Here is a 26,219-nt window from a genome sequence, read left to right as displayed (position 1 = left end):
AACTTGAAACACCCATATTGAAAGGAGGCATAAACATGAATGTACCATCTCCTGGGGTGAGAGACTCACGTTGCTGGCTCTCCCATAGGTTTAATACCTTATGTGAAGATACTACACTCATTTTCTGTTAAAATCTCGTGGAGAAAATAGGGGTTTAAGTTTTCAGAGATTTCCTTTCGCGTAGTTTGCTCTGTACACACTGGCTTTGCTGACAATGGCAGGTCAGGCCTGAGAGCAGCCCCCCTTGTAAGCACACGCACTCACGTGGCTGGCGGGCACTCAGGATGCGGTGGGACTGTATCTGGACTCGCCAGTTTGGTTTGACTTGATTCATGTAACTTCCCCAAGATGGAGAAGGCCAATGCCAGGATGAAGCAGCTTAAACGGCAGCTGGAGGAAGCGGAAGAAGAAGCTACACGTGCCAATGCATCTCGGCGTAAACTCCAGCGGGAACTGGATGATGCCACCGAGGCCAACGAGGGGCTGAGCCGCGAGGTCAGCACCCTGAAGAACCGGCTGAGGTGAGCGACTGAGGGGGCTCAGAGGCGCTGGGTCTCGTGGAGTCTGTGGCCAAAGCTCCCAAAAACAGCCGGATTTCTAGGCTTAGGGCTTGATTTTTCTGGTTTACTTAGTTCATGTAGAGTTACTCGTTCTTGCTCTTAAGTTTATCCACTCGGGATTTCTGACCTTTCATAGTCCTTAGGAGAACAGGAGGAACAGCTCCCCCCCACCCACCCAGACACACCAAGCTGGGACCAGGTCGCATCCATCCATGTCCCAACATCCATGTGAGGAAAGGTCCCAGCCTCTTCTCCCAGGACCTGGCACCATCAGCCCCTCCCCATCCTCACCCCGACCAGGGAGAGGCCCGAATATGAGCACTGAACTTCCTCCCCCAGAGGAGCAGGCTGGCACAGAAGCTGACAGGCTGACCCATGGCCAAACTCTGATGTGTCCTGCTGTTGTCCAGCAGTGAGCCAAGAATGTTTTTTACATGCAACAGAGACCAGATATGGCCCACAAAGCCTAAGTAAAATATTTACTATCTGCCCTGGGTGGTGTTGCTCAGTGGTTAGAACATTGGTTCAAGCACCAACGGGTTACAGGTTCGATTCCCGGTCAAGGGCACATACCTGGGTTATAGGTTCGATCCCTGGCTCCAGCCGGGGCTCGTGTGGGAGGCTGTTTCTCTCACATCAGTGTTTCTGTCTCTCCCCCCCTCCCTTCCGTTACGTGCCCTTTATGGAAATACCCTTGGTTAGCAAGCACAGCCAGCCGTAACTGGATCAAGTACACTGAGGACCTCCTGCCCAGTGCACGCTGTGCTGGCCAGGATGGCAGTCAGGCGTGGTGACAGCAGAGGTGGAAGGCCCAGAGGCTGTCCTGATCGTGCCACTCACACCCCCAGGTGGTGTGTCCTGAGGAAGGGGTGGAAGTTTGGTGACTGGACAACTTGACTGCCACATGTTCTTACGTGTTTACCCACGTGTCTACTTCCTATTCTTGCCAGGCGAGGCGGCCCAATCAGCTTCTCTTCGAGCCGATCTGGCCGGCGCCAGCTGCACATCGAAGGGGCTTCCCTGGAGCTGTCAGACGATGACACCGAAAGCAAGACCAGTGATGTCAATGAGACACAGCCACCCCCGTCGGAGTAGGGTCACCGAAGCCAGTGGAGGCAATACAGTGGGACACGAAGGAACGCACCCGGCACCAGCCTGCTCGGGCCTCCTGCAGATTAGGAAGTTGGCAAGCCACGGGACTCCTTACTGCAAGATCAACTGTGTCTTAAGGCTTTCCAGCCTACACATACTGTATCCTGCTTCAGATTTAGGTACAATTGCTCCCCTTTTTATATATATACATACACAAAACATGCACATATTAAACAGACTGTCTCATCATTGCATCTATTTTCCATATATTCATCAAGAGACCATTTTATAATACATGTTAAGAAGAGAACCCTTTTTCAAACAAACTCCAGACCCTTGTTGCCAGTCGCTGGGTATTGGGGCAGCCCCGTGGTGGCTGCTCGGCCGCTCTGCATGCTCTGTCACACAGACAGGTAACTTAGCTGTGTCCCTGTGGCCCCGACTCCTCAGCCACATCAGTTCTCTTAGAACATTGTGGAACCTAAACTGCACTTGTATCTCATCTCCTTCAAATAACGATCAACACCATTTCAGCGAGCAAACTGTGAAAGGGGCTGTTTGGAAAGATTAGGAGGGGTGGGATGGATTGGGGAAGCAGCATTCATTGGGGATTACCATGCTGTCTCGCTCGAGTTGGTGGTATCCCCTCGTCTCTTCGTGTGAACTGTCCTTGGCCAGGGCTGGTCTGTGCGTAGAAAGGATAGGAGCCGCCATGCCGCTGAAGCCCCAGTGGCAGCAATCACGTCGACGCCCGGATGGTCTCCTGAACCCCTGGCTCTGCCAGCGTGCGCCTCGCTTCAGGAACAAGAGCTGTGGGCGCCTCAGCAGGAGTCAGTGGGAGGCCCTCCCTTGCCAGCCAGGCCCCTGTGCTGACCTTACAAATTCAGCCGCTGCTTTGAGCCCAAAATGGGAACATTGGTTTTGTGTCCAAGACTTGTTCCAAGTTGTTGATGAGGTTACCGACCCTCAAGAACAGATGCCATCTGCCTGAATGTTGACATGCCAGTGGATGTGAATCCCTTTTCATTTTCCCGTTCCCTCCCCTCTGGACAGTGTTAACAGTGAACATTTAACATTCTGTTTTTGGTTGATAGGTAAGCAAACTGACATTACAGAAAGTGCCTTAGACACTACAGCACTAAGACAATGTTAAATATATTATTTGCCTCTGTAACAATTTAATGTATTAAGTTTTGACTGTGCTTCATATCATGTACCTCTCTAGTCAAAGTGGTATTACCAACATTCAGTGACAATGAATCAGTGTTAAGTACAAATCCCTGATCCTCTGCAATGTGCTTGAAAACACAAACCTTTTGGGTTAAAAGCTTTAACATCTTTAGGAAGAACTTGTCATGTGGGTTTGGAACCTTTGATTTTCCCTGTTATGAACTGTACTGGCTGTTGACCACCAGACACCGGACTGCAAATATCTTTTCTTGTATTCCCATATTTCTAGACAATGATTTTTGTAAGACAATAAATTTATTCATTATAGATATTTACGCCTGCTCTATTTACTTGGAGGAAAAAGCACCCATTAAGAATAAACAGACCTCAATAAATGAGAATAATCATGTGAATGTGGAATCTGTTTTCTTACCTTCTGTTCTCGATTTCCCATCTGTGATCTGATTGGCAGCTGAGAGTCCCACAGACTTAAAAGGCCCACTTTTTCTGAGGGCGCTGCACTCCCAAGTGTCAGGTGACAGGCTAGTTCTCTGGGCAGTCGGCTACAAGTTGCATCCTGCCCAGTGGCCTCTGTATGTAGCTGCACTGGGGAGGAAAAGGGCCCTGGGCTGGCGACCCGCTCGCTAATAGAAAAGGGCTGAGGATGAAGCTGTTGGAGGGTTTCGGTCACCAGCTGATGGAGCTGTTTGCTGGACTGAAGTATTTTAAGAAATCCAAGGTTCAGACTGCATTTTCAAGCAGTATTCACACTGAAAATAATTGGGGGGCGGGGAGGGAGGGATTCAGTAATAAGACCCAAGGGCAGCCTCACTAGTGTGGGTCAATTAGGATGGGCTGGAGAGGAGAAACTAGGGATCACAAAATCACGTAGGAAATGCTGGCTTTTTTATTATTATTCCCTAATATTCATAGTTCAGGCTGGCCCTGGGGGCATACAGCACATATCCAGGCTTCCTGGCAGAGAATGTAAAAAATGGACAGACGTACTCCTTTCCTCCCGTGTCACTACCAAGGGAGAAAAAAGGTGAGTTACCACGTTTCGTGTGTCCACCCTGGCATTCAGCTACCTTAGTTTAGTCCAGGTGCGTGTGGAATTCAGAGGCTGGTTTTTCTCAGAAGGAATGCTTCCCACCTGGCTGGTGTGGCTGGTGTAGTCACTGTTTGACTACTCAGCTATCGGGAGAAACTCAATCTCCACAGACTGACTCCAGTTCCTGACTCCAGAGATGCTAGCCATAAGGAACCTTTCCTTACTCAACAAGCCACCGCTTCATAGTCTCAGGAAAGGTAGTTCATAAAACCTTCGCCGGGCACTGACAGCACAAGGAAGACAGTTCATGGGAGCTGGGCTTTGTGTCAAAGACTAAAGCTGCTGCCGTAACCGGTTTGGCTCAGTGGTCCCAGGTTCGATTCCGGTCAAGGGCATGTGCCTTGGTTGTGGGCGCATCCCCAGTGGGGGGTGTGCAGGAGGCAGCTTATCGATGTTTCTCTCTCATCAATGTTTCTAGCTCTCTGTCCCTCTCCCTTCCTCTCTGTAAAAAATCAATAAAACATATTTAAAAAAAAAAAAAAAAAGACTAACGCTGCTGGCCAGCTGCCACCCAGGAGAGTGGTTCGTCGCGAGGAAGAGACCAGGCGAGACTTGGGAACGCCTGTTCTTTTGCTGAGATGAGGTGGGGGTTTTAACTTCAGCTCTTCACGCTGTCCGCCCCTGCCACATCCTAGGCTTTCTTTTTTCATGCATCCACTCGGGAATTATTTTAAACCGCGTCAGAAGGAATAGCACACCTATAGTCCTAGTGGGACTGGCCCGAGGGTGTCACTGATGTCACCTTTCCTTCCTGTCACCAGTTCCCATCCCTGGAAACCGCCGCTAAGATGAAGTGTGAGCCTGAAGACAAGTTGTGGCGTCCCCTCACGGGCAGCCCCCCTGTGGCTCTGGGCAGGGCTGACCCATGGCCCCTGCCTCTGTGTCAAGCCTGGAGAAGAAACAGCTCCAAGCTGTCAACCACCACTTCCTGTCTCATCCTCACCCCCTTAGAAAGCCCACACAGGAACAGGCCATAGGCTGGGATCTAGAAAGTTCCAGGCAGGTCTGAGAGGGAAGCCTGTGACTGAGACCCAAAGGGAGTCCCCATGCACCATCGGTTCTAGTCACTGGGAACTCACATCTGTACCAAGTTCTGAGCACCCGCTAGGGTGCTGTACGCTGTGCCAGCTGTCAGGACCAGATGGGGCGGCCCACTCCCTAGTGGAGCCTCATTATCGTTTGGGAATCTAGCAAATCTTGTGATGTGTCTCATACAACTGGCAGAAATCTAATGTGAAACGATCAATAAGGGTATATGGGCATGATGCCAGCTTTCACAGACAATGGTAACTATAATCCCAGTACCTGTGTGCCACACACGGGAGTGTGACCATGTCCTTCAACCCTTCCCAAGACTAGAACTTCGTGTTTGACTCATTACAACACAGGTCTATTTGTTTTTTCCAAGTAGCCCCCCAATAATGGACTTCATCCCCACTGACAGGATGTCATGAAGCCTCATTCAAGATGTAAAGTGGCATCTATTAAACTCGAGTCTGACAAGCATCCAAGCAGAGCCACTGCCTCCGACAAAATGCCATCCTGCAGAGGCCCTAAGACACCCGTGTTCTCACATGTGCACGCGTGCGTCTCACAAGTGCCACCAGCAGGTGGCAGCTGTGATGTGGCTGTCAGAGGAAGGTCAATAAACCCCAAGCATCAGATCCTGCAGAACGGGTACCAGCAGCCTTGAAGAAAATTCTGGAGCCATCAACAGAACATCTTTTCAGAAACTGCATCACCAGCGCTCACCAGGACCCAGGGGACAACGCTGCTTGGAAAACTGCAAGGACAACTCAGAAGTGGTTCACAATGTGAAGTCTTAGCCATGTCTCACAATTTCCTTTTTGTATATGAAGTGTGATGTGATGAAAACCTGTCTAAAATCTTAAAGAATTCTCAATAAATATAAAAAGTCAAAATGATAAGCATTTTCACAGTTCTACTGGCACATTTTTCTTAGCGGTTCACAAAATAAGGTGCTCATAATTGCTGGTTTGAGATTCTGTGAACTAATGTGCACTCCTCCCGGGGCTGGCGCTGGGGTGGAGCCTGGGGGAGTCCGTTTTAAAGTCCACTCACTGGTCACCCAGCAGCCTCCCAGGGAGCCTCTGCTCTGAGCTACTTGCTCAAATCTCAGAACTTAGCACACGTCCTCAGGCCAATTGGGTAATGAAAGAAAATCAGTCTCATTACTTCAATTTTTAAAAAATGAATTTGGGCAACTTTACCAAAAAAATTAGAAGCCTCAATCAGTAAACTGTTTGCATTTTTAATTTCACTTCTGACTTTTTAAAGCTGTAATTAATATGTTCATTTAGTTTGTGTCCTTTTCCCGCCGGCGGTTTCTGTTCCTACGAGCTGCGTCTGCACACTCGGGTTTCTACGGAATCCTGCACAGCTGACCGTCCTCCTGGCCGTTCCCCATCAGACACTTCCACTCCCACTACTGAGATGGACTCTACTTGTTCTTACTACCATGAGACGTTATCCCTAAAGTAGAAAGAGCTTGTATAGCTTATGTAAGACTCAAGACTTACAGAAAATAATTTAGTGACACCAAAAATGCAGAGGTGTATGCCCTAAAGTCTAGATGACAGTGGGATTCGCTGGGATTTTTTCCTAGTTAAAACAATCACCTTTTTTAACCAGAAAACCAGTGTTTCTCAGTTCCATCATGAACCGACAGGGAGCAACAGGGCCCTAGCTCATTTGGATGACACTCATCTGACTGTTTATCCAAACTGTGCCAAGGCCTGCTTGCCTGGCACCCTCCAGACCTCCACCAGCAACCACAACCAGGCAGGACCTCCGCATTTTAATGGGCACTAGTCAAACTGACACCTGATTACAAACTCCCCAGAAGTAAACAAGCTAAATTCCTATTCAGTTTCGCTTGGTGAAGGCTTCAGAACTGACAGGCAACTAACATCACTGCAAACCATAACCCACATGGCACAAACCCACCTGGTGCCCCAACCAGCACTATACGCTTTGCTCTGTTCTCACAGTTGCCTCTTCACATGTGCTATCTTATCAAGGGAGTCTGTTAAACTAAAATTTACTCCAGATTATTGTTTTTCCTTAACATTTAAAAAAAGGCGACTGTAGCCCTAACCGGTTTGGCTCAGTGGGTAGAGCGGTGGCCTGCGGACTCAAGGGTCCCAGGTTTGAGTCTGGTCAAGGGCATGTACCTTAGCTGAGGCCACATCCCCAGTAGGGGGCGTGCAGGAGGCAGCTGATCGATGTTTCTCTCTCATCGATGTTTCTAACTCTTTATCCCTCTACCTTCCTCTCTGTAAAAAATAAAATATATTTTAAAAATAATAAAAAAATAAATAAAAAAGGCGACTGTATTCCCATAGGTCCTATTTTTAGTCATAGGACCAGTTTTCAGATAAGACGCTTTAAGTCATAGGAAGATTTACAAAGATGCCTCCTCCCCTACTCCCATTTTTAAGAATGACTCCAGTAACATCTAAATTTTGAAGGCGAAGCTAGTGTTTCTCAATTTGTTTCAACCTTTGGGGCAAAAGTAGAGAGAAAAATCCTTGAAGTAAATACTGGAAGGAGGAAAGGCTCCTCTAGCATCTTCTAATCGAGGCAAAAAGAAAACTGACTGCTTGGACCCATCCCCTTCCTGGGCTTAGTCCCACCAGCAGCCGGACGGGCTGTTTGTGTTGGCCAGGCAGGACGCTGTGGCTTTAGCACAGTGGTTCTCAACCTTCCTGATGCCGCGACCCTTTAATACAGTTCCTCATGTTGTGGTGACCCCATTTTCATTGTTACAAATTGAACATAATTAAAGCATAGTGATTAATCACAAAAACAATATGTAATTATATATGTGTTTTCCGATGGTCTTAGGCGACCCCTGTGAAAGGGTCGTTCGCCCTCCAAAGGGGTCGCGACCCACAGGTTGAGAACCGCTGCTAGCAAGATGCTCCCTAAAGCTGAGGCTCCACCCCAGGACACCTCCCCGGCCCCAGAGGCACCATTCCCACCTTGGCTCTCAGAGATGTTAATGGCCCTTCTGCAACAGCTGCTGAGAGCAGCACAGTCAATACTCAAGTACAGGATTGGAAGCGGAGGGGGGGTGCATCACATTCCTCCTGCTGCAAAGGCTGTGCCTGCCCCACACATTTCCCAGCATCCACAGCAGCTCATCTCCTGAGGCACAAGACAGAGTCAGGGCAACGCGGCCTCAAGTCTGGAAAAGTGGAGAACAGCAGAAAAAGAGCTCACTTCCAACCTTGGCTTTGCTATGAACTAGCTGTGTGAGTTCAGGCCAGTCACCAACACTCTGGGCCCACCTTCCCTTCTGTAAACAGGTAAGCCATCTCATCTCCTCTCAGGCTGCCTATACCTAACTCTCAGATGCCCAGCTTTGGCTCAGGCCTCAGCAGAGTTGGCTGGGCATAGTTCCTACCACTCTGGGTTGAAAGGCAGTGGAGCACTCACTCCTACTCTCATGCGTTTCAGGAGCAAGGGATGGGACCAGGTGGTGAGAGAACAGTATCTGGAGGCAAGAGGACTCACCACCTGAAGATTCACCCCCTCCAAGCAGGGAGACCACCCGTGGACCCAGCTCAGGGGAGGGATCACTCCTAAAAGTTTCAGCGAGGGCCAGGCAGACCTAGGCATGGGGGGCCCCAGGAAGAGAACCCACTCAGGGGCAGGGGCCTGCTAGGCAATCTTTAGCTAGAAGAGCAGACAGAATGTGGTACCTTTCGTGTGAGCAGCAAAGGTTCTAGCTAAGCATTTAACCAAATCATCCAAACAGCTGAAACTGAGGCCAGGAGAGTCATCCAGCTTCCCCATGGGTCACACGCCGAGGGCAGCTGTTGCTATAAAGCCCAGCAGTGTGCTCCTGCCCTTTCACGCGCCTGGCCCTTGCTCTCCTGGACCTGAAGCAGAGATGACGTCCGGGGATGACACTGGAGCTCTGCAGCCAGGGCCTCCCCTGCCACCACCTGACTGAACTGACAGACCACCGGGATGAGATGATTCCAGGGGTGCTCAGCTAAGAAGGAACCGGGAAATCACTGGGAGCCAGGGACGACGACTCAGGGCTCCAGAACTCATCACTGCTTTCAGCAGAGTAGCTCTGCTCTTTATGTGTTAGATCTGGGGTCCCTGCATTAACAAAGGTCTGGCTAAATGTTTCAGCCTCTGTCTAATCCAATCGCTTCGATGATTGGGAAAGAAGCTGCGAGTTGCCGCCCATCAGAAAGAGGCCGGAAGTTCTCTGTTCCCCTGCTCCACAGCACACCCCCCTGGAAACATCTCTCGGGAGGCAGCTCACAGCAAAACCTCCAGGAACAACTAACAGAATATTCCTGCCCACATATTAGCAGACAGAGGAAGTTTTTAATGTATCCTCCTTAAAGTTCAGTATTCCCTTAGGAACTTGATTCACTTACTTTTCACTTATTTAAAACTACACACTATCCTGGTTTTGCTCTGTTATAAGCGACGTTCAGAACGTGATACATCCGTACTGACTCCTACGTCTGGACATTTCTCAAGTCCGGTCACCGATGTCTTGCAAACGCGGCACCTCCTCCCACTTGCCAGCATCAGCCTGAGGGTAAGGAGAAAAGCCCAGGCCCGAGTCACCTCTACTCCCAGGGCACCACACGCCACGACAGGCAGCACAGGGAAGGGCCAGCGCCTGGCTCCGTCGCAGCTATCCTGTGGCCTGGCGAGTGGCCTCCCTCAAAGTCCGGGTCCTCCCCCCAGGCTTGCATGAGGCGCAGGGCCACCTCAGGCTGCCCCCGGAGACTCGGCTACAAGGACTGGCCTGAGCACACCTGCTCGGGCATCAGACTTCCCCGGAGGCTGCCTGAACTGCCTTTGCCCAATCCACGCTGCTGTCCACCCACGTGTCCCAGGTCGGAGCAGAAGCGACATCTGAACCTGGCTTTGTAACTCCAGCTCTTCTCCCACAGGATGGCGGGAACCCAATAACGCAACCTTGATACTTTTTTGTGTGAAATTTATTGTTTCCACATTAAAAGATTTTTTGGAGGGGAAGTACTTTCTTTTTTTTTTTTTTTTAACCACATGATGATTCTATACAGTTGCCCAGAGTAGGACACCATCATAAGTCATTAACATGCCGTATGAGCTCTTATGAATAAATAAAAGCTACAAAGCCCAAGTTATTTACAAATATCTTGAGCAATAATGTTTACAAACCTATGTACAAAACAACAAATGTAAACAGTCAATGCAGCATGAGAGTAACCAAAGGTGCACAGGGACAACCACTGGGGTCAGTCTGCCCCCAGGAGCTGGCACCAGCCGGCCCCCGGAACCAGGCCGCTCAGTCCTTCCTAACACAACTGGAGAGGCCGCAGAACAAAACCAAAAGCTGTGAAGCTGTCATTTAACTGAGTGACCAGAAAGCTGGTGGGAGGCTGCACCACCTCCACCCCGCCCGCGTCTGAGGCACACGGAGGAGAAGACAGCAGAGGCCCAGCTGTTTGTCCAGGCCCCACAGGCTCCTGCTCTGGGAGGCCAAGCTGTGGAGTGCTAACTGCTGAAGCAAAATCAGAAGGCGCAGTAATGAGACTGGAGAGCTCAGTGGTCCTAGGGTAATGAGACTGTGTTCCCTAATTCAGTGACCTTCCTGACTGTCTGCCAGCAACAGGCCCAGGCTGTGTGGGGTGGAGCTGGGGACAAACACATGATCATGAGCACAAAGGTGCTTGGGTGGGAGCTCAGGAGGGCACACGTTGACCTGATTTGGGAGAGAACGTCTAAAAGATCTGCAATGTCCTAAATACAACTAAATCCTATCAGTACAGCAGGGTGGGGCTATGAGGCAGGTATGATGAATGGGTACTTCTGCATCCAGTGACCAAGTAATACATGTACGTATCACTTTGTGACCCACAAAAGTGCAATCATGTGAAACCAACGGCACTACGGCGAGAAGAGAAAATAGCCAGTATTGATATCGCGCAGTCCTGGGGCTGGGCAGGGCCCAGCAGCCACCACTGCATGCAGCCTGCCCTCTCTCTGCCAGCCCTAGGGAGGCAGACAGAGCCACGGGCTGGGCCCAGGCACCGAAGGGTGAGGCGTGGGTGTCCTGGGCTGTTGGAGGAGGGCGGGAGCCCCCGTTGGGAAGCTGGGCACTCACACACTGAGAGGCAGCATACCTGGTGCAGACGAGGGGCGCGAGGAGCCCAGACCAGGAGGAGGAGGAGCTGGGTCAAAGCCGTTTACTGCCCTGGGGGGTGACAGAGCAGAGGAGAGAAGGGGAAGAAAAAGAGAGACAGTCATTTAAAACCACTTGACACACAGCAACAAATTCATTTTCTCTCTAAAACTACCCCTCTTCCCGGCCCATAGCAGAATCCCGACGGCCCAGGGAAGAGTGGCTGCCTCGAGCATCAGTTGGTTAGACTTGAGAACTCAGTGGTCCTACGGTAATGAGACTATGGGCAGCTTCATCACACTGGCCACTGCAGCCACAACTAAATGATAAAATAGTATACAACCATTAACAATCCATTTCCCCACGCTCTACCAGCATGACTCAGTGGCTGAGTGTCAACCTATGAACCAGGAGATCATGGTTTGATTCCCAGTCAGAGCACATGCCTGGGTTGCAAGTTTGATCCCCAGCATGGGGCATGCAGGAGGTAGCTGATCAATGATTCTCTCTTACCATTGATGTTTCTATCTCTCTCTCTGTCCCTTCCTCTCTGAAATCAATAAAAATATTTTTAAAATCCATTTCCACAGTTCTTTAACAACATGGGAAAATATTCAGAATGTAATTAATGGTGAGTAGAAAAAGGTTACCAAACTATATATGTTCAATGATGTGAAGAAAAAAGAAAAAGTGTAAGTAGAATGTATTCAATCTAGACTATAGCCCCTTAGGGCTATAGATAGGCATTACTACCTGTGTAGCTAGTTCTAGAATGTGTGGAGGTACTCACACAAACACACACACATATATGCACATAAAATCATATATATTATAGAAAGAAAATTTAACAAGTTACTTTTCTTCCCTCTGGGTTATGGGTAAATTTTGTTTACTACTTTATACTTTTTTATTGTTTTCCAAATCTCCTACAATATACATGAATATCTTAATGAAGGGGGAAAGTAACTTTTTTACATTGTTAAGCAGCCAGCTAGGGAGGCTGCTCTGCAGACTGGTTGCTGAGCAACCAGCCCAGCACAGGAGTCTACAAAGAGGGCCGCGCACCTGAGCCCAGGGATGCAGAGCGCCCACCTCAGCCCACCCATCTGGCAGCACAGCCGCCCCGCGGGAAGCAGTGAGGGGTGAGTACGAGGCCTGGAACCTCTCAGGAAGCCACTTCAGCCTCTCCATCCTGGAAAACTTCCTAGGAAAGTGTCCCACTAGCAATTTGGGAAATACAGCGAATTGCAAAAGGCCGCACTCACCACACTTGCCCACCACTGCCCCCCGCCATCCACTCATCAGAGGGGTCTAGGGAGTTGAGTATAGACTCATTCTTACAAAAAATGCACACACATTCCCCATAAAGATAAGTGCTACATACACTGAAGAGGTGAGTGTAATCTCAGAGAAACAGGCATGCAAAAGAGATTTGACAAATGACTCTGCGCTACCCTGAAGAAACAGTTAATGCCTGAAGAAATAACCTCAGAGTCCAGATTTCAAGTTTGAAGTCAAGCTACCCACACAGAGCCACAGGGCTCTACATGTCATTTCTCCCTGCTGTACACCCGTGTTCTGTTTAGGGCTAGGGGAGGCCTGATATTTGAGCCTCGTTGTATGTGAAAACTTGAAATCATCCCTCCTACTCTCCCAAGGCTATCCGCCTGTGCCTGCTCCGGGGGCAGGGGCCCCATCCTATTTGCCACTGCAGCCCTCACGTAATAAGCCCAGCTGTCACTTGTCTGACTAGTCCCAGAGCCACCAATGCCCGCTTCTCCTCAAAGCCCAAGGAGAACCAGGCAGGCCTCACAAACCTCAGGTGAACACCACATTCTGCAGGCTGTACTACAGACACCCCCAAAACCAGCAGAAAGGGAGCACTGTGGGTGCCAGGAAGAACCTGGCACCTGCTCCACAGGGGTGTGCACAAACAGTGACCACAAGGACGGCTCCACGTGCAGGCTTAGGACTGAGATTTGGCATTTTCAAATTAGACAGATCTTTAAAGAACATAAAGTCCATCCCCATTGTTGTAATGCTCAAAAAACCAAAGCAGAAGGTCCAGCCATTCACCTGAGTTCACCTACGAGCCCATCAATGGGGAAGCAGGGCTCATAACTTGCCTCCAGATGTCCAGGCCATTCTCCTTTCCCAGCATCCTCCTGGCCAGAGGAGACCTGACAGCCCTCAGTGAGCAACCACTTTGGTGCTCCCAACCCAAGTCAGCTATAGTGGGAAAAATAAGCAGTGCGATCAGAATACAAAGGGACAAGAAACTAGGTGAGTCGTTCTCAGTATGAATGGGAATGGAAATTCTGATTTGCAAGTTGGACAGAATAGAGAGAGAATAACAAGGGCCTCACCGAGCACTTCTTTCCTGAGCCAAGAAGTGGGATGCAGAAGACCAGAGGGAGAGAGTTGACCCTAGAGGTAGGATTGTGTCTGGTGAGGCACCTTCAGGAAACTGCAATGCTGTGAAATGGGGAAAGAAACCTCCGTATTCACATTTGGTTTCAGGAAGCAGCAAAAGAGCTGAAAGGAAATGTCCCAGTGGACACCACAGAAATGAACGGAAAGAGAGCAGGCAGGGGTGGGGACACAGATTTGGGGAATTATCTATGTGAACAGGTTACAGAAGCTATGAAATCTCATGGCCTTACCACCAAAATTTAGTTAAAGAGTCTGAAAAATAGAGACCCCAGCTGAGAAAAGAAACTAAGGTGAGTTATAAAACGACAACAGAAGTGAAAAGGGCACCTTTATAAGCTAGTCAGGAGGACAATAAATAGAACACAACAGTGATGACGTATGGACACAGAGCAGCAAGTGGAGGGCACCTGAGAGGGCGGTAGAGAAAGGCCTGAGAGTGGGCCAGCGCTCATGCAGGAGGCGGCAGACACACTCCAGACCCGTCTTCCTAGTTAGATGGCCCCTGGGAGTCGCGCAGCTCAGCCAGCTCGCGACCTTGCCCCAGGCCCTACAAACTGAAACGTGCCTTCCGGAAAACTGAGAAGAAAGGCAGATCTTATACACGCCTCCATCAATCATTCCAATGTGCTCTGAGAAACAAGAGTGAGTGCAGAGGGGAGAGTCGCCCCAGCAAGGCTCCGTAATCATTACTGCCTGCTTTGGAAAAACAAGACACACTGGTAACAGGAAGAACCCAGTCCCACAGAGACATTCAAATATGGTCCCAGGACCTGCCAGGTACCCGTGCACCTGACCACACAGCGAGTGCCTGCTATTCACAACTGCCCAGCACCACTACAACTCTTCAGTTTGGTTTTGCACAGCTGAACCAATAATGGTATACAGTTGAGTCAAACAGGAATTTGAAGGCTCACTTATGGGCTGTAAGTGGGTTAAAGCAGAGTCAGCCCCATGCAGTTAGTGAAAACAGTTTGTTAATGGGTCTCCCACCACACATCATGATTGAAAAAGAATAAAAAATAGCACAGCAAACAAATTCAATTACCCATGAACAACGTGGGAAATATGACTTTTTCTTGCCTAATAAAAAAAAGGAAAAAACATTAAACAGTAATGCAAATACTATTTTCATACCGTGCCCTAAAATTAGTGTATGCCCACCTACCTACACATAGCCCAAAAGAAATCTGACTGGCTTACAAAATTAGGGTAAGTGATACATAGAAAACTAAATAAATGCTATGAAGAAAAAAAGAATATTTTTGAGATAATATAAATGACTATACTACACAGAATTTGTATCTTTTCAGATGAGTGATATTAAGGGCTCCTAGTGGTTGGAAGAAGCAGAGCAACACCTGGGAAGCAGGTCCAGCGAGCCATATTTTAGGAACTTGCAGAGGTGATCACAGACTAGATAAAAATCCTGATTCCAAGAGGCCCTCAAATAACCAGAACTTACAGAATATTTTCAAGTCCTATAAAGTAAACGTAATAATACGGTACACTGTTTTATGTAGCAAGGCCTCACTGCGCCTGACACACGTGCACACTCACACACAAACTGGCCTTGATTAACCTCCCAAACAATGCTCCTCCAGGACCCTAGGAGGCCGGTAAAGCTGGTGCCAGTGCTCCAGACACTGCCCAGGAGCGAGAGGTAGAGCAGGCACATTCTAGAGCCCAGACTTCAAAATGAAGAGCTTTTCTCACACTGAAACTGCAAGCTGCAGTCTGTAAGAACTGGCATTTCTTCTTTTAACCTGACATTTAATCATGGAGCAGAGAGTTAGGATACTTCCCCAATTCCTCTCGCAGCTGGGAAATACCATCCTGGTTTTTAATCTAGCCAACTAGAGGCCCGGTGCAGAAAACTTGTGCACGGGGGGGAGGGGGGTCCCCTCAGCCCAGCCTGCACCCTCACCAATCCAGGACCCCTTGGGGGATGTCCGACTGCCAGTTTAAACCGGCAGTTGAACATCCCTCTCACAATCCCGGACCACTGGTTCCTAATCGCTCACCTGCCTGCCCAGTCGCCCCTAACTGCCCCCCCCACCCCGCCCCACGGCCAGCCTGATCACCCCTCACTGCCTCTGCATGCCAACCTGATCACCCCTAACTTACCCCCCTGCCGGCCTGGTTGCTCCTAACTTCTCTCCCCACCCCCCGCCAACCTGGTCACCCCTTACTGCCCCCGTGCTGCAGGCCAGGTCACCCCCAACTGCCTCCCCTGCTGACCTAGTTGCCCCTCATGGCTCCCCCCGCAGCCTGGTCACCTCATGCAGCCTACTGTTCAGTCATTTGGTCGTCCCTCACTAAACCGCCTGCCGGCCTGGTCACCCCCAACTGCCCCCCCCACTGGCCTAGTCGCCCCTCACTGCCCCCCTGCCAGCCTAATCACCCCTAACAGCCCCCCGTGCTGGCCTAGTCACCCCAAGTGCACCCCACACTGGCCTGGTCACCCCTAACTGCCCCCCCTGCCAGCCTAGTTGCCCCAACTGCCCCCCCTGCCAGCCTAGTCATCCCCAACTGCCACCCCCCCTGCCGGCCTGGTCGCCCCATGCAGCCTGCTGTTCAGTCATTTGGTCGTCCCTCACTAATCCCCCTGCCGGCCTGGTCGTAGGCAGCCATCTTGTGAGGGCGTGAGGGTTAATTTGCATATTACCTCTTTGTTACATGGGATAGATCTGCAGGAAGAAAGGCCAGAGGTAAAAAGCCAGGTGGGTCAGAAGGAAGCCAGAATCAAAGTAAAGCAGCAAGGAAGTAAGAACACAGCAAAACCCCACAAAAGAGAGCTATAGGAATATGGCAACTAGACAAATGCAACTCAAGCAATAGGTTAATATTTGAGTGTGTATAAGCAACCTATTTGTCATATAAACTAAACACTTGAGGAAAGACCAACCCACAAAAGCATACTGAATTCTTAATAGAAATAATAGTTAAAAATGTGTCCTATTTAAACCAAAACTAAATATCCTCTGCAACTTTCTATGGAGCGGTACACTTCCAGGTGCAGCGCAGGAATAAAGCCTGCTCTGCGTCCAGGATGCCTCTCAGAGGGCGGAGGTGGGGCTCCGCACAGTGCCCAGGGCCCACGCCTGGTTCCAGGTCACCTGAAGCCTCTGCATCTACCTAAGAATGGGTTCACCTCCGGGCAACCACTGTGCTCTGCATCAGGGGTCAAATGGATGCCAGTCTCTAACGAAGACCGGAGCAGCGAGCCTGAACTGACTGTTATTCCTCCTTCGTCATGACTGTTCTAAGGACTGTCTACATGCAAAGCTATTTGTCCAACCAGCGTGTTTCTGGTCCATGCCTATTCTCACGCCATAAGGTGCCCAAGGAAAGAAACATGATTCCAGGTAGAGACTAATAACTACTCTACCGGAGGTAATTACAGGTTACAGAAAAAAAATAATTAGGCACCCCTAAACTATCCCTATACTGTTTAAGGCAAATGGCAATTTAATGTCAAATACTTATTTATTCCACTTATCATTACTGTATAAAAATGAGCATTCCTCAAGGTTGCCTGAAACTCCTAAACCTGAGGAAAATTAATTTTACACTTACTCCCACTGAGGAATCCCAATGATTAAAATAAAGTTCTGATTTATATATTGGTATTTTAGAATGGTCTCCTTAAATATGTATACATGAAGGTAGAATCTCTCAGGCCCTCCAGAAAAATGCCACAGTTACATAGGAACATACAAGCTCCTTTAAGAAATTGGGAAAATTTCTAGAGTTGTATCTGTGTTGCTGTCACAGGACAAGAATGAGCAGCCTCTACGACTCAAAGCAGAGACAGTGCCAAGGGACGGCGCTGCCTCAGTCGTTGTTCTAATAACAGCTACCTTGGGTAACGTGGTCAGCACCCCCAGACCACAAGTCTTAACTATTTAACTAGTTCCCTAAATTAAGGCACACCCATAAAAGAGTATAACCATGCAATGTTTTTGTTTTTTAAATTGAGGTAGAGTAGTATGTACTGACATGAAAAGATACTGGCAATATAAATCAGATAGGCATGTTAAAGAATATCTGAAGTATAATTTCATAAATCTTAAAAGCTTATAGAAGATACATATGATTGTACATGACTAGAAATAACTGTAAGAATGTAAAAATAGTGTGAAAATAAAAAACATTTACTTTTTATTTTATGTACTTCTGCACCAATTGAAATTTTTTTGCATTTAAGATATATCACACCCTAGCTGGTTTGGCTCAGTGGATAGAGCGTCGCCTGCGTATTAAAGGGTCCTGGGTTTGATTCCAATCAAGGGCACATGCCCAGTTGCAGACTTGATCCCCAGTGGGGGGCATGCAGGAGGCAGCCAATCAATGATTCTCTCTCATCATTGATGTTTCTCTCTCTCCTTCCCTCTCCCTTCCTCTCTGAAATTAAAAAAAAAGGATGTATCATGACTTCAATCCTAACACAATTTTTTTAATTTCTCAATTCCCTAAAAACCATCTTCACATCATACAAAATTTGTATCTCCTAAACTATATTTGATCCAGTGGTTTTATATTTTTCTAAAATCTTCAGGCAGAACGTTCGTTACAGAGTTTGCATGTATACATAACTAGCGTTCTCTTCTACCCTTAACAAACACTGGGGTGGGGGGTGTGCAAAAGTAGGTTTACAGTTGTGAATATGCAAAACCGTTTGTTCTTATTATTATTATTGTCTATACAAACAACTGTAAACCTACTTTTGCCCCATTCTATACTTGCCAGAAAAGTCTATGAGCCTGTAAGTGCCTTGAGAACAAGGACTATATCACGGGCAGAGCCTAGCACGGCTGCCTTCCAGAGTCTGCTTCCAGGACAGATGCTCAGAGTCGGGGTTCCCAGGGCAACAGACTCCATGGGGACAGAAGACAGCAACAGATTTCATGTCCTGTGAGATCTGAATGGTAACAGGCTTCAGGTAGATTTATCAAACTGAGTTTATCTTTTCAAAGCTTCAGTAAGCTCACTTAATAACGTGTAACTTTAATACTTGAAATTATTTAAAACTTCCAAAACTTACCCTTTGTCGAAGAAAGACGTATGCCCTGATCTAGAGAACTTTGTGCCGTTGCTATTCATCACCCCGCAGTTAACATTCCCTGAAATATAGGATTTTCGTGATGCTTGGTCCTTTGCAAAATTCCTGCAAGCTGCTAATTTGGATTCTAAAGCCTACAAAAGAAAGAAGGAATGATTTGGTTGTCAAAACGGTAGCTGCACATAAAAATCTGCATTTCAAACCATTTCTATTTTGAGACTCAAACTTTACTCTCTCCGTGGATACTGGTGGCTACTTAAGCCAGAATCAATCACCTTTCTGGCAGACAAAGGAAATGTTCATGCTGACTCCCTTTCTAATGAGCTCAGAACATTTTACTTATCCCTCTCACTGTTCCGAGGGATACAAATATCCTCACTCACATAAGAAAAATGTGGCACAAGCAAACCAAGACAGGCCCAGGTCTCTTGACCCCATCCATTATGTCTTTCTGAGTTTTGTTAGTTGGCTAGTTAGAGGTGGATGAGTATGGAGGAGGGCTCTTTTGGGAGCAAATGCATAAAGAATGCAAAAATATCATGAGAATTTTTTAAAGCAGCCAATTATTTCTACAGCATTTCAGTTTAGTTATTTCTAATGCATTAAAATGGGTAAGAGCATTTACAACACTTCACATGACGTTAAAGACTATTCCTACTTCTTAGAACACAGTGTAAATGTCTGATGCCCTTTTTCTATAATTAAATAATTCACCGGAAAATGACACCAGACCTTTAGAGCATTTACCTCTAAATCGGGTGCCTTTCTTGGCACCTGGCACTTGCCAGGCTCTACAAACAGACGACATGAAGAGAACAGGACTTCCTCATCTATTTCCATCACACACAGATATCACCAACTCCCCCTTCCCCATAGACACTCTGACCAACTCAAACCCCTCTCCCTGACAAAAAAAAAACAAAACAAACAAAAAAACACAAAGGAGGAGGGCAAAACACAGTCCATTCCTATTATCCATGACACTAAGGAATTAGGAATGCATAAGTAAATTAAATCCACAGGTAACATATGCACTTTAAAAATCCTCCCCCATAATTTCAATATAAGCTGTTAAGAAACAGAAATGAAAACAAACGTCTTCTATCCTCCTTTCCTATAACAAAAGTACAATGACGCATAAAATAAGAATAAACAGAAGAGAGGTAGTGACCTTGTAGAATAAGCTTTACATAAGCATTATTTCAGCAACTTGTTAATGTACACATACACAGTAAAAACGGAGAGCCACTAAGCTCCTATGTTCAAGACACTCATTCATTCCTTCAAATACGGTAATGTGCTAAGCACCTATCATACAGCTGGCACAAGTTGTATCTGAGATGTCAGGGAGACATCCAAGTGCAAGTACTGGGGTCTGGCACTCGAGTGAATAAAGTGGTTTAGATACCAAGATTTAGAAGATATATATACCAAGAAGTAGACAAAATCATAGTTGTGAATAAGATGAGGAAATTAAGGACAGAGCTCTGAATAAAATCAACAATGAAAGGGTGGGCAGATTAAGACCTAACAAATGACAAAGAGGAATGGGCAGGAAGACAGGAAGCAGACATGACACTGCATCAGAGGAGCAGAGGAAAGAAGGCATTCAAAAAAAAAAAGTGGTTTTGAATGTTTCAAGTAAAATCAGGACAAAACAGCATCCATTCTAGCTGACAGCACTGAGATCATCAAGGAGCAATTATAGTGGAGTGAGCAGCGACAGAGACAAAACAAGGACGTCTGGGGAAGTGTGTACTAATATACAGTCAAAAACGCTAACAATAGCCCCAGCCAGTTTTGCTCATGATTAGAGCACTGGCCCTCGGACTAAAGGGGCGCAGGTTCGATTCCAGTCAAGGGCACATACCTCGGTTGCAAGCTCAATCCCCACCCAGGGTCGGCGTGCCGGAGGCAACCAATCAATGTGTCTCTCTCGTATTGTTTCTCTCTGTGTCTCCCCCTCCCTTCCACTCTCTCTAAAAATCAATGGAAAAAAATATCCTCGGGTGAGGATTAACAAAAAACAAAACAAATAAAAAATGCTAACAATAAATGGAGACATGCTTTCAAAAAGCTTGGCTGTAAAAGAAGAATTAGAATAATGGCTAAAGAGAGAGATAGGGTAAAAGAAAGAATAGTTGCTTTTATTTTTGCTTTCTAAGATTAAAAAAAGTATGTATATATTATCTAATATTACACATACATATTAACATATATAGAGTAAAAAGCTGAAGATACAGGAGACATAAAGATGACAAGGCTAGAAGGAATGGGATCCAAAGCATACAGGGACAAAATTAGCCAGGAGCACAAATATGACACTTTTACCACTGAAATAAAAAGGAAGAAGAGCTACAAACAGAGGTAACAGAATAATAAAAGAAAAGGAGAAAACAAAATTTCAAGTCAGATGGCCTTGATTTCTCAGTGGAAGAGGATGCAAGCGTGGGGATGCGGCTTCCGAGTAGTTCTAGTCAGTGGACAAAAGAATATTCATAGAAGCACGCCAGGAGCTGGCGGATAAGCAGACCAAAGTTTTATGACATCTTGGGAGACTGGTAAACAGGAAAACCATGCAAGGACTCCAAGTTCAACTTTAATGCACCATTTCTGAATAATTTATTTATGGTACTAAAACAAAATAAACAAGAACAAAGAAAGATGACAACTTGGGGTCCAGAAATAGACAGTGCTGATCCAATAGCATATAATGAAGAGAAATTCAAGGACGACGGTGGTGCAGCAGCCCTATAAGCGTATCAGAGCTTTCAGCAAAGAGTGAGGGTAAGAAGCTGGAAGGTATGAGATATTGCAAAGAGTGCATTTTTTTCTATCTATAAAAATAAAGGGTAATTTGGAAGACCAGAAAAAAAGAAAAAGGCATACAGGTGAGCTCTCACACGATACAAAAAAATCTATATGATTCTGAGTAAGTGATAAAGAACAAAATGCTTGAACCATCTGTTGAACAATATGAATAAAATGACCCAAGAGCCAGCTGTCCTCTATGATTATACAGTAGCACACATGGGCATGATACTATAGATACTACTGACTTATTTTCAATCTTCAGAACTAACCAATGGAGAGTAAAAGAAGGTACAAAGAGACACAGACACACACAGACACACACACACACACACAATAAGGAGTTGCAATATAATCTAATAAATTCAGAAACAGAGGTTTTATATTTAAAATTACAAAAAACACTAACAACAAAAAATAAAAATTGCGAGAATGTGAGTTAAAATCCTCATCTTTTTGCTTAAAATTGGTTAGTCAAGATACAGAAAAATAAAACATTATTTTATCGAGTTACAGAGGTAAATACCATAACTCTTACAACAAATTGGATAAAAATGATTATCTTAAAAGTAAGGAAAAACTATGTACTGCATGAATGACTTAAGCACATTACTATTTATAGCAACTTTAAATTGCAGTTTAGAGTGAATCTGATGGTTAAAATAATTCCATAAGCTAGAAAAGGTAAACATAGGACCCTGTATCTTGGCCTCCCATTTCTTCTTCAAAGAAAGTATAATGCAACTTCTACTTTTTTCAGAAAGTGTCTTACACACAAAAAATAAGTAAAGGCATGGTGGATAGTGGGAAGTTTCAGGGGTAGATTACTGAAAAGAGAGGTTCAAGTCACTGAGGGAAATAAGAAAAGCTTAAATCCACACAATCATATTATTGTTTCCAGTGACCTGAATGAAGGAAAGAAGTCACATTTCTTGATTGATCCAGACTGCAGGTCTCCTCCATGGCCAAAAACACCATGCTCAACGGTAACAGAGGAAACCATCTGTGGGATCGCATATGAACAGGAACAAAGTTAAAGCAAGAGAGTGCTGAAAAACACACACCAGAGTACTACTCTCTTGATAAGGTCCAAGAGTATTATCCAGAGTAAAAAAAAACTGAATAAGCGCCTGGCCTGTATGGCTCAGTGGTTGAGCATCAACCTATGAACCAGGAGGTCACAGTTCAAGTCCCAGTCAGGGCACATGCCCCAGTGTGGGGCATGCAGGAGGCAGCCGATCAATGTTTCGCTCTCACATTGATGTTTCCCCATCCTACCTCTTTAAAAATCAATTTTTAAAAAGCTTAATTTAAAAAAAAAAGGACATACAGCAGGAAGTATTTAGGAAAAAGTGGAGGACTCACTGTCCTTTAGAAACGGGCCTGGGGAACATGCAGAGTTCTCAGTGGAAGCTTAGGAGGTCAGCGCGCTGGGCCTCCTACAGAGACACCAGCCAGCCCCGCCCTGGAGGTGAGTATCTGGACCAGCCTCAGCTGACCACCGGATGCTTCTGCTTCTCAGTTTAATTACCACAGGGAGGTATCCTTTTTTCTTCCCTGACTTCACATTCAGAAATAATTCAATACCTTTGCAATCGAAACACCTAGTGATAAATAATTGAATACTTACCCCTACTTTCCGTAAGAGATCCCCCACAATGTTTAGTGCTGATATCCTAGCTGAAGGAGTCAGTGGACTGGTACCAAAACCGTTTGGTATAGCTACAGAAAAATAAAACACAAGTGTTTATACATGCAATTTGGGTTTTGTTGCTATTGCAAAATAGTATACATTCAATGTAAAAAAATCAATATATATTCCAAACTACAGATAAAGTGGAGATTCCATAAACATGTTTAACAGTTCTACAACTGATGAGTATTTAGATTACATCCGATTTTACATCACTACAAATAATGCTAAAAGGACGTATAGCCTTAAAACATCCAGATGAGTATTTCTGAAGAAGAGATTCCTAAAAATAGAACTGCTGGGTCAGAGGATATGCTATGCCCATTTCTTTCACCTTAACTGGTACTGACTGCCAAAATGCTCACCAAGAAGATTATGTCAATATCAGCAATGTGTACGGTGGTGTCGTCAATAATATTAGACATCTTTTTATGCCAATTTGATAGTCATTTTGTTTTAATTTTTATTTCCTTAATACCTAATCATTTGAATCTCTTCCGGAAATTATCTGCCTATCCTTTGCATTTTTTTCCTACTAGACTGTCTTTCCTTTAACCAATTTGCAAGGGAACAATAATTATATTCACCCTTTCTCTTTTATGTTGTATTTCTCAAAGTGACATTTATCTTTTTTTTAAATATATTTTTATTAATTTCAGAGAGGAAGGGAGAAGGAGAGAGAGATAGAAACATCAATGATGAGAGAGAATCATCGATCAGCTGCCTCCTGCACGCCCCACACTGGGGATCGTTCCCGCAACTCAGGCACGTGCCCCTGACCAGTATCGAACCTGGGACCCTTCAGTCTTCACTCCAACACTCTATCCACTGAGCCAACCGGCCAGGGCTGACATTTATCTTTTAAGCTTTATGTTTTGGGGAGGAAGCCTTTGGCTCCCTCACCTCAATATTATAAAAAATGTTCCCCATATTTTCTCCTAATTGCTTTCCTAAAAAATTTTTTGCCCTTAGATCACTTATCAAATATTTAGATATTTCCCCTCCAAATGGATAGCCAATTAGTGAAAAAGTACTAAAATAGTTTTTTAGCACTTGAAATAGTACTAAAACCATATACTGAAATCCCTATATATTTCAAGCTCCATTAAATGATTAGTCCACTCTGCCAGAAAGATGCTGCTTCGGTTATTATAGTATTAAAATAAATTTTGGTATCTTGAAGGGCAAAGCCTCTTCTTGTTAGTAAACTATTTCAAACTTTTCTTGGCTATTCTTTTTTTAAAAAATATATTTTTATTGATTTCAGAGAAGAAGGGAGAGGAAGAGAGTGATAGAAACATCAATGATGAGAGAGAATCATCGATCAGCTGCCTTCTGCAGGCCCCACACTGGGGACTGAGCCCGCAACCCAGGCATATGTCCCACCGGGAATCGAACCATGACCTCCAGACTCATAGGTCCAGGCTCAACTATTGAGCCACGTCGGCTGGGCTCTTGGCTAGTCTTACACATTTACTCTTCAAGAGTAACTTTAAAATCAACTTGACAACTTAAAAAAAATCCCAAGACTCTTACTAAAAATTTAAATTATTGATTGATTTAGGGAGAATAGATATTACAACAAAATTAAGTCTTTCCATTCAGAATCATAGTATTGAGCATGCTATTCATGCTCTTCTTCCATGCCCTTCAGCAAAGATTTCCAATTATGCATCTTTCTCCAATTTATTTTTGACATAAATAGTATAATGGTTAAGAGCTCTTGAGTGGAACTGCTAGATACAATTCCATCTCGTCATTTGATACCTGTGTGACCTTGAGTTAAGTTACCCATATGCAAATGAAGCTAATAATTAACTTACCTCATAAAGTTGTTGTGAAGTTTAAACTAGTTAACATGCTTTTAAAATGCCTAGCACAGTATTTAATAAATGTTAACTATTATTTTTTGTTTTCTAGAGTGCTGATCAGCCTGTAAAATGCTTTTGCAGCTGCGGCTGTTGTTTACCATTCTGTCCTTTAGAATGTAATCTCACTGACAGTAGGGACTTGTCTTATTCACCACTATACTCCCAGAATCTAGAATGTGTGGCACATAATAGGTGCTCAATTGATATAAATAAACTACTAGACTTTCCTTGGCAGGGATTTCTGAATCTCAGCTTTCCCTATTCTCCTCAAATTTTGTACTTTAGGTATTATATCTGTGCTTTAATGATAAACTGTATTAAGTGCTTTTGGGAAACGGGCATTGTATCAATGCAATGCAATTAAAAACAGACCATTTCAGCCCCTAGCTGGTTTTGCTCAGTGAATAGAGCATAGGCCTGCAGACTGAAGAGTCCTGGGTTTGAATCTGGTCAAGGGCACATGCCCAGGCCGTGGGCTCAATCCCCAGTAGGGGTGTGCAGGAGGCAGCAGATCAATGGTTCTCTCTCATAACTGATGTTTCTATCGCTCTTTCCCTTCCTCTCTGAAATCAATAAAAATATTTTTTTAAAAGACCATTTCACAGAGATGTCCTTCAACCCTGTCACTGATTTATCTAACCTCCTGCTTCTACTAGTATGTCTGTGCTGATCTCCTTGTCACAAAACTGCCATGATCCAGTATACAGCAGCTTTTAGGTGAGTTTACACTGTCAGTTCCAGTCTAAAAGTGTGTCTATTTGGACAAGATTACAGCCTTTGGGTTGACCTATCTTAATTCTGTGCCAGAGTAAGCTCTATGTCCTACTGTCACTCCCCTACCCCAAGTTCTCACATGAAAAATCTAATGAGCTGTAAAAGAATGTACACCTCCCTCTGGGTGTTACCTTGATTTCAGCTCCTGATTATTCTAATTAGTACTCAAATAAAAAGTTTTCAGAATTCATCTGCATAATTCTAATGAGTAAAAGCAAACCTTTGTTAATTTTCAAATGTCAGTAATTCTGAGGGCCTCAAATACACAAGCACCATTCTGAAAAATGAACAGTGAAAGCTTTTGAGGACTGCTACAACCTATATACTACTGGGTCTATGCCCTCAGAAAGACAACACATACTAGTACAATTAGTAACACCTTTTGACTATTCAGCATTTTCACATACCCTATCTAATTTCAACTCAAGAACAGGTGAATTATCTATTCAAGGGCTACTGAGCACTTGGAATGTGACT

At 45.6% G+C, this 26,219-nt stretch overlaps 2 protein-coding genes across 19 annotated transcripts in view; one reads left to right on the top strand and one right to left on the bottom strand.

Annotated features, from left to right (window-relative positions):
• The window catches only part of MYH10 (myosin heavy chain 10), a 146,819-nt gene extending 143,666 nt beyond the window's left edge, over positions 1-3,153 (top strand). For 7 of the 9 annotated variants that reach the window (XM_036341557.1, XM_036341553.1, XM_036341558.1 and 4 more), the window contains 2 exons: positions 349-521; positions 1,511-3,153. In XM_036341557.1, the coding sequence (XP_036197450.1) occupies positions 349-521; positions 1,511-1,655 (318 nt within the window). In that variant the 3' untranslated portion in view covers positions 1,656-3,153. The remainder of the gene's footprint in view (positions 1-348; positions 522-1,510) is intronic. The other 2 variants (XM_036341555.1, XM_036341554.1) reach the window with 1 other exon arrangement.
• The window catches only part of NDEL1 (nudE neurodevelopment protein 1 like 1), a 71,062-nt gene that overhangs the window by 16,983 nt on the left and 27,860 nt on the right, over positions 1-26,219 (bottom strand). For 2 of the 10 annotated variants that reach the window (XM_036341569.1, XM_036341563.1), the window contains 2 exons: positions 23,035-23,126; positions 18,576-18,727 (listed from right to left, as the gene is read on the bottom strand). In XM_036341569.1, coding sequence (XP_036197462.1) covers positions 18,576-18,727; positions 23,035-23,126 — 244 coding nt within the window. Of the gene's footprint in view, positions 1-9,914; positions 11,171-13,174; positions 13,328-13,464; positions 13,574-14,576; positions 14,612-18,575; positions 18,728-23,034; positions 23,127-26,219 lie in introns of those variants that run through there. The other 8 variants (XM_036341564.1, XM_036341565.1, XM_036341567.1 and 5 more) reach the window with 8 other exon arrangements.

This window comes from Myotis myotis, unplaced genomic scaffold (genome assembly GCF_014108235.1).
Source record: "Myotis myotis isolate mMyoMyo1 unplaced genomic scaffold, mMyoMyo1.p scaffold_m19_p_17, whole genome shotgun sequence".
Taxonomy (NCBI): Eukaryota; Metazoa; Chordata; class Mammalia; order Chiroptera; family Vespertilionidae; genus Myotis; species Myotis myotis.
This window is presented reverse-complemented; position numbering and strand designations above follow the sequence as displayed.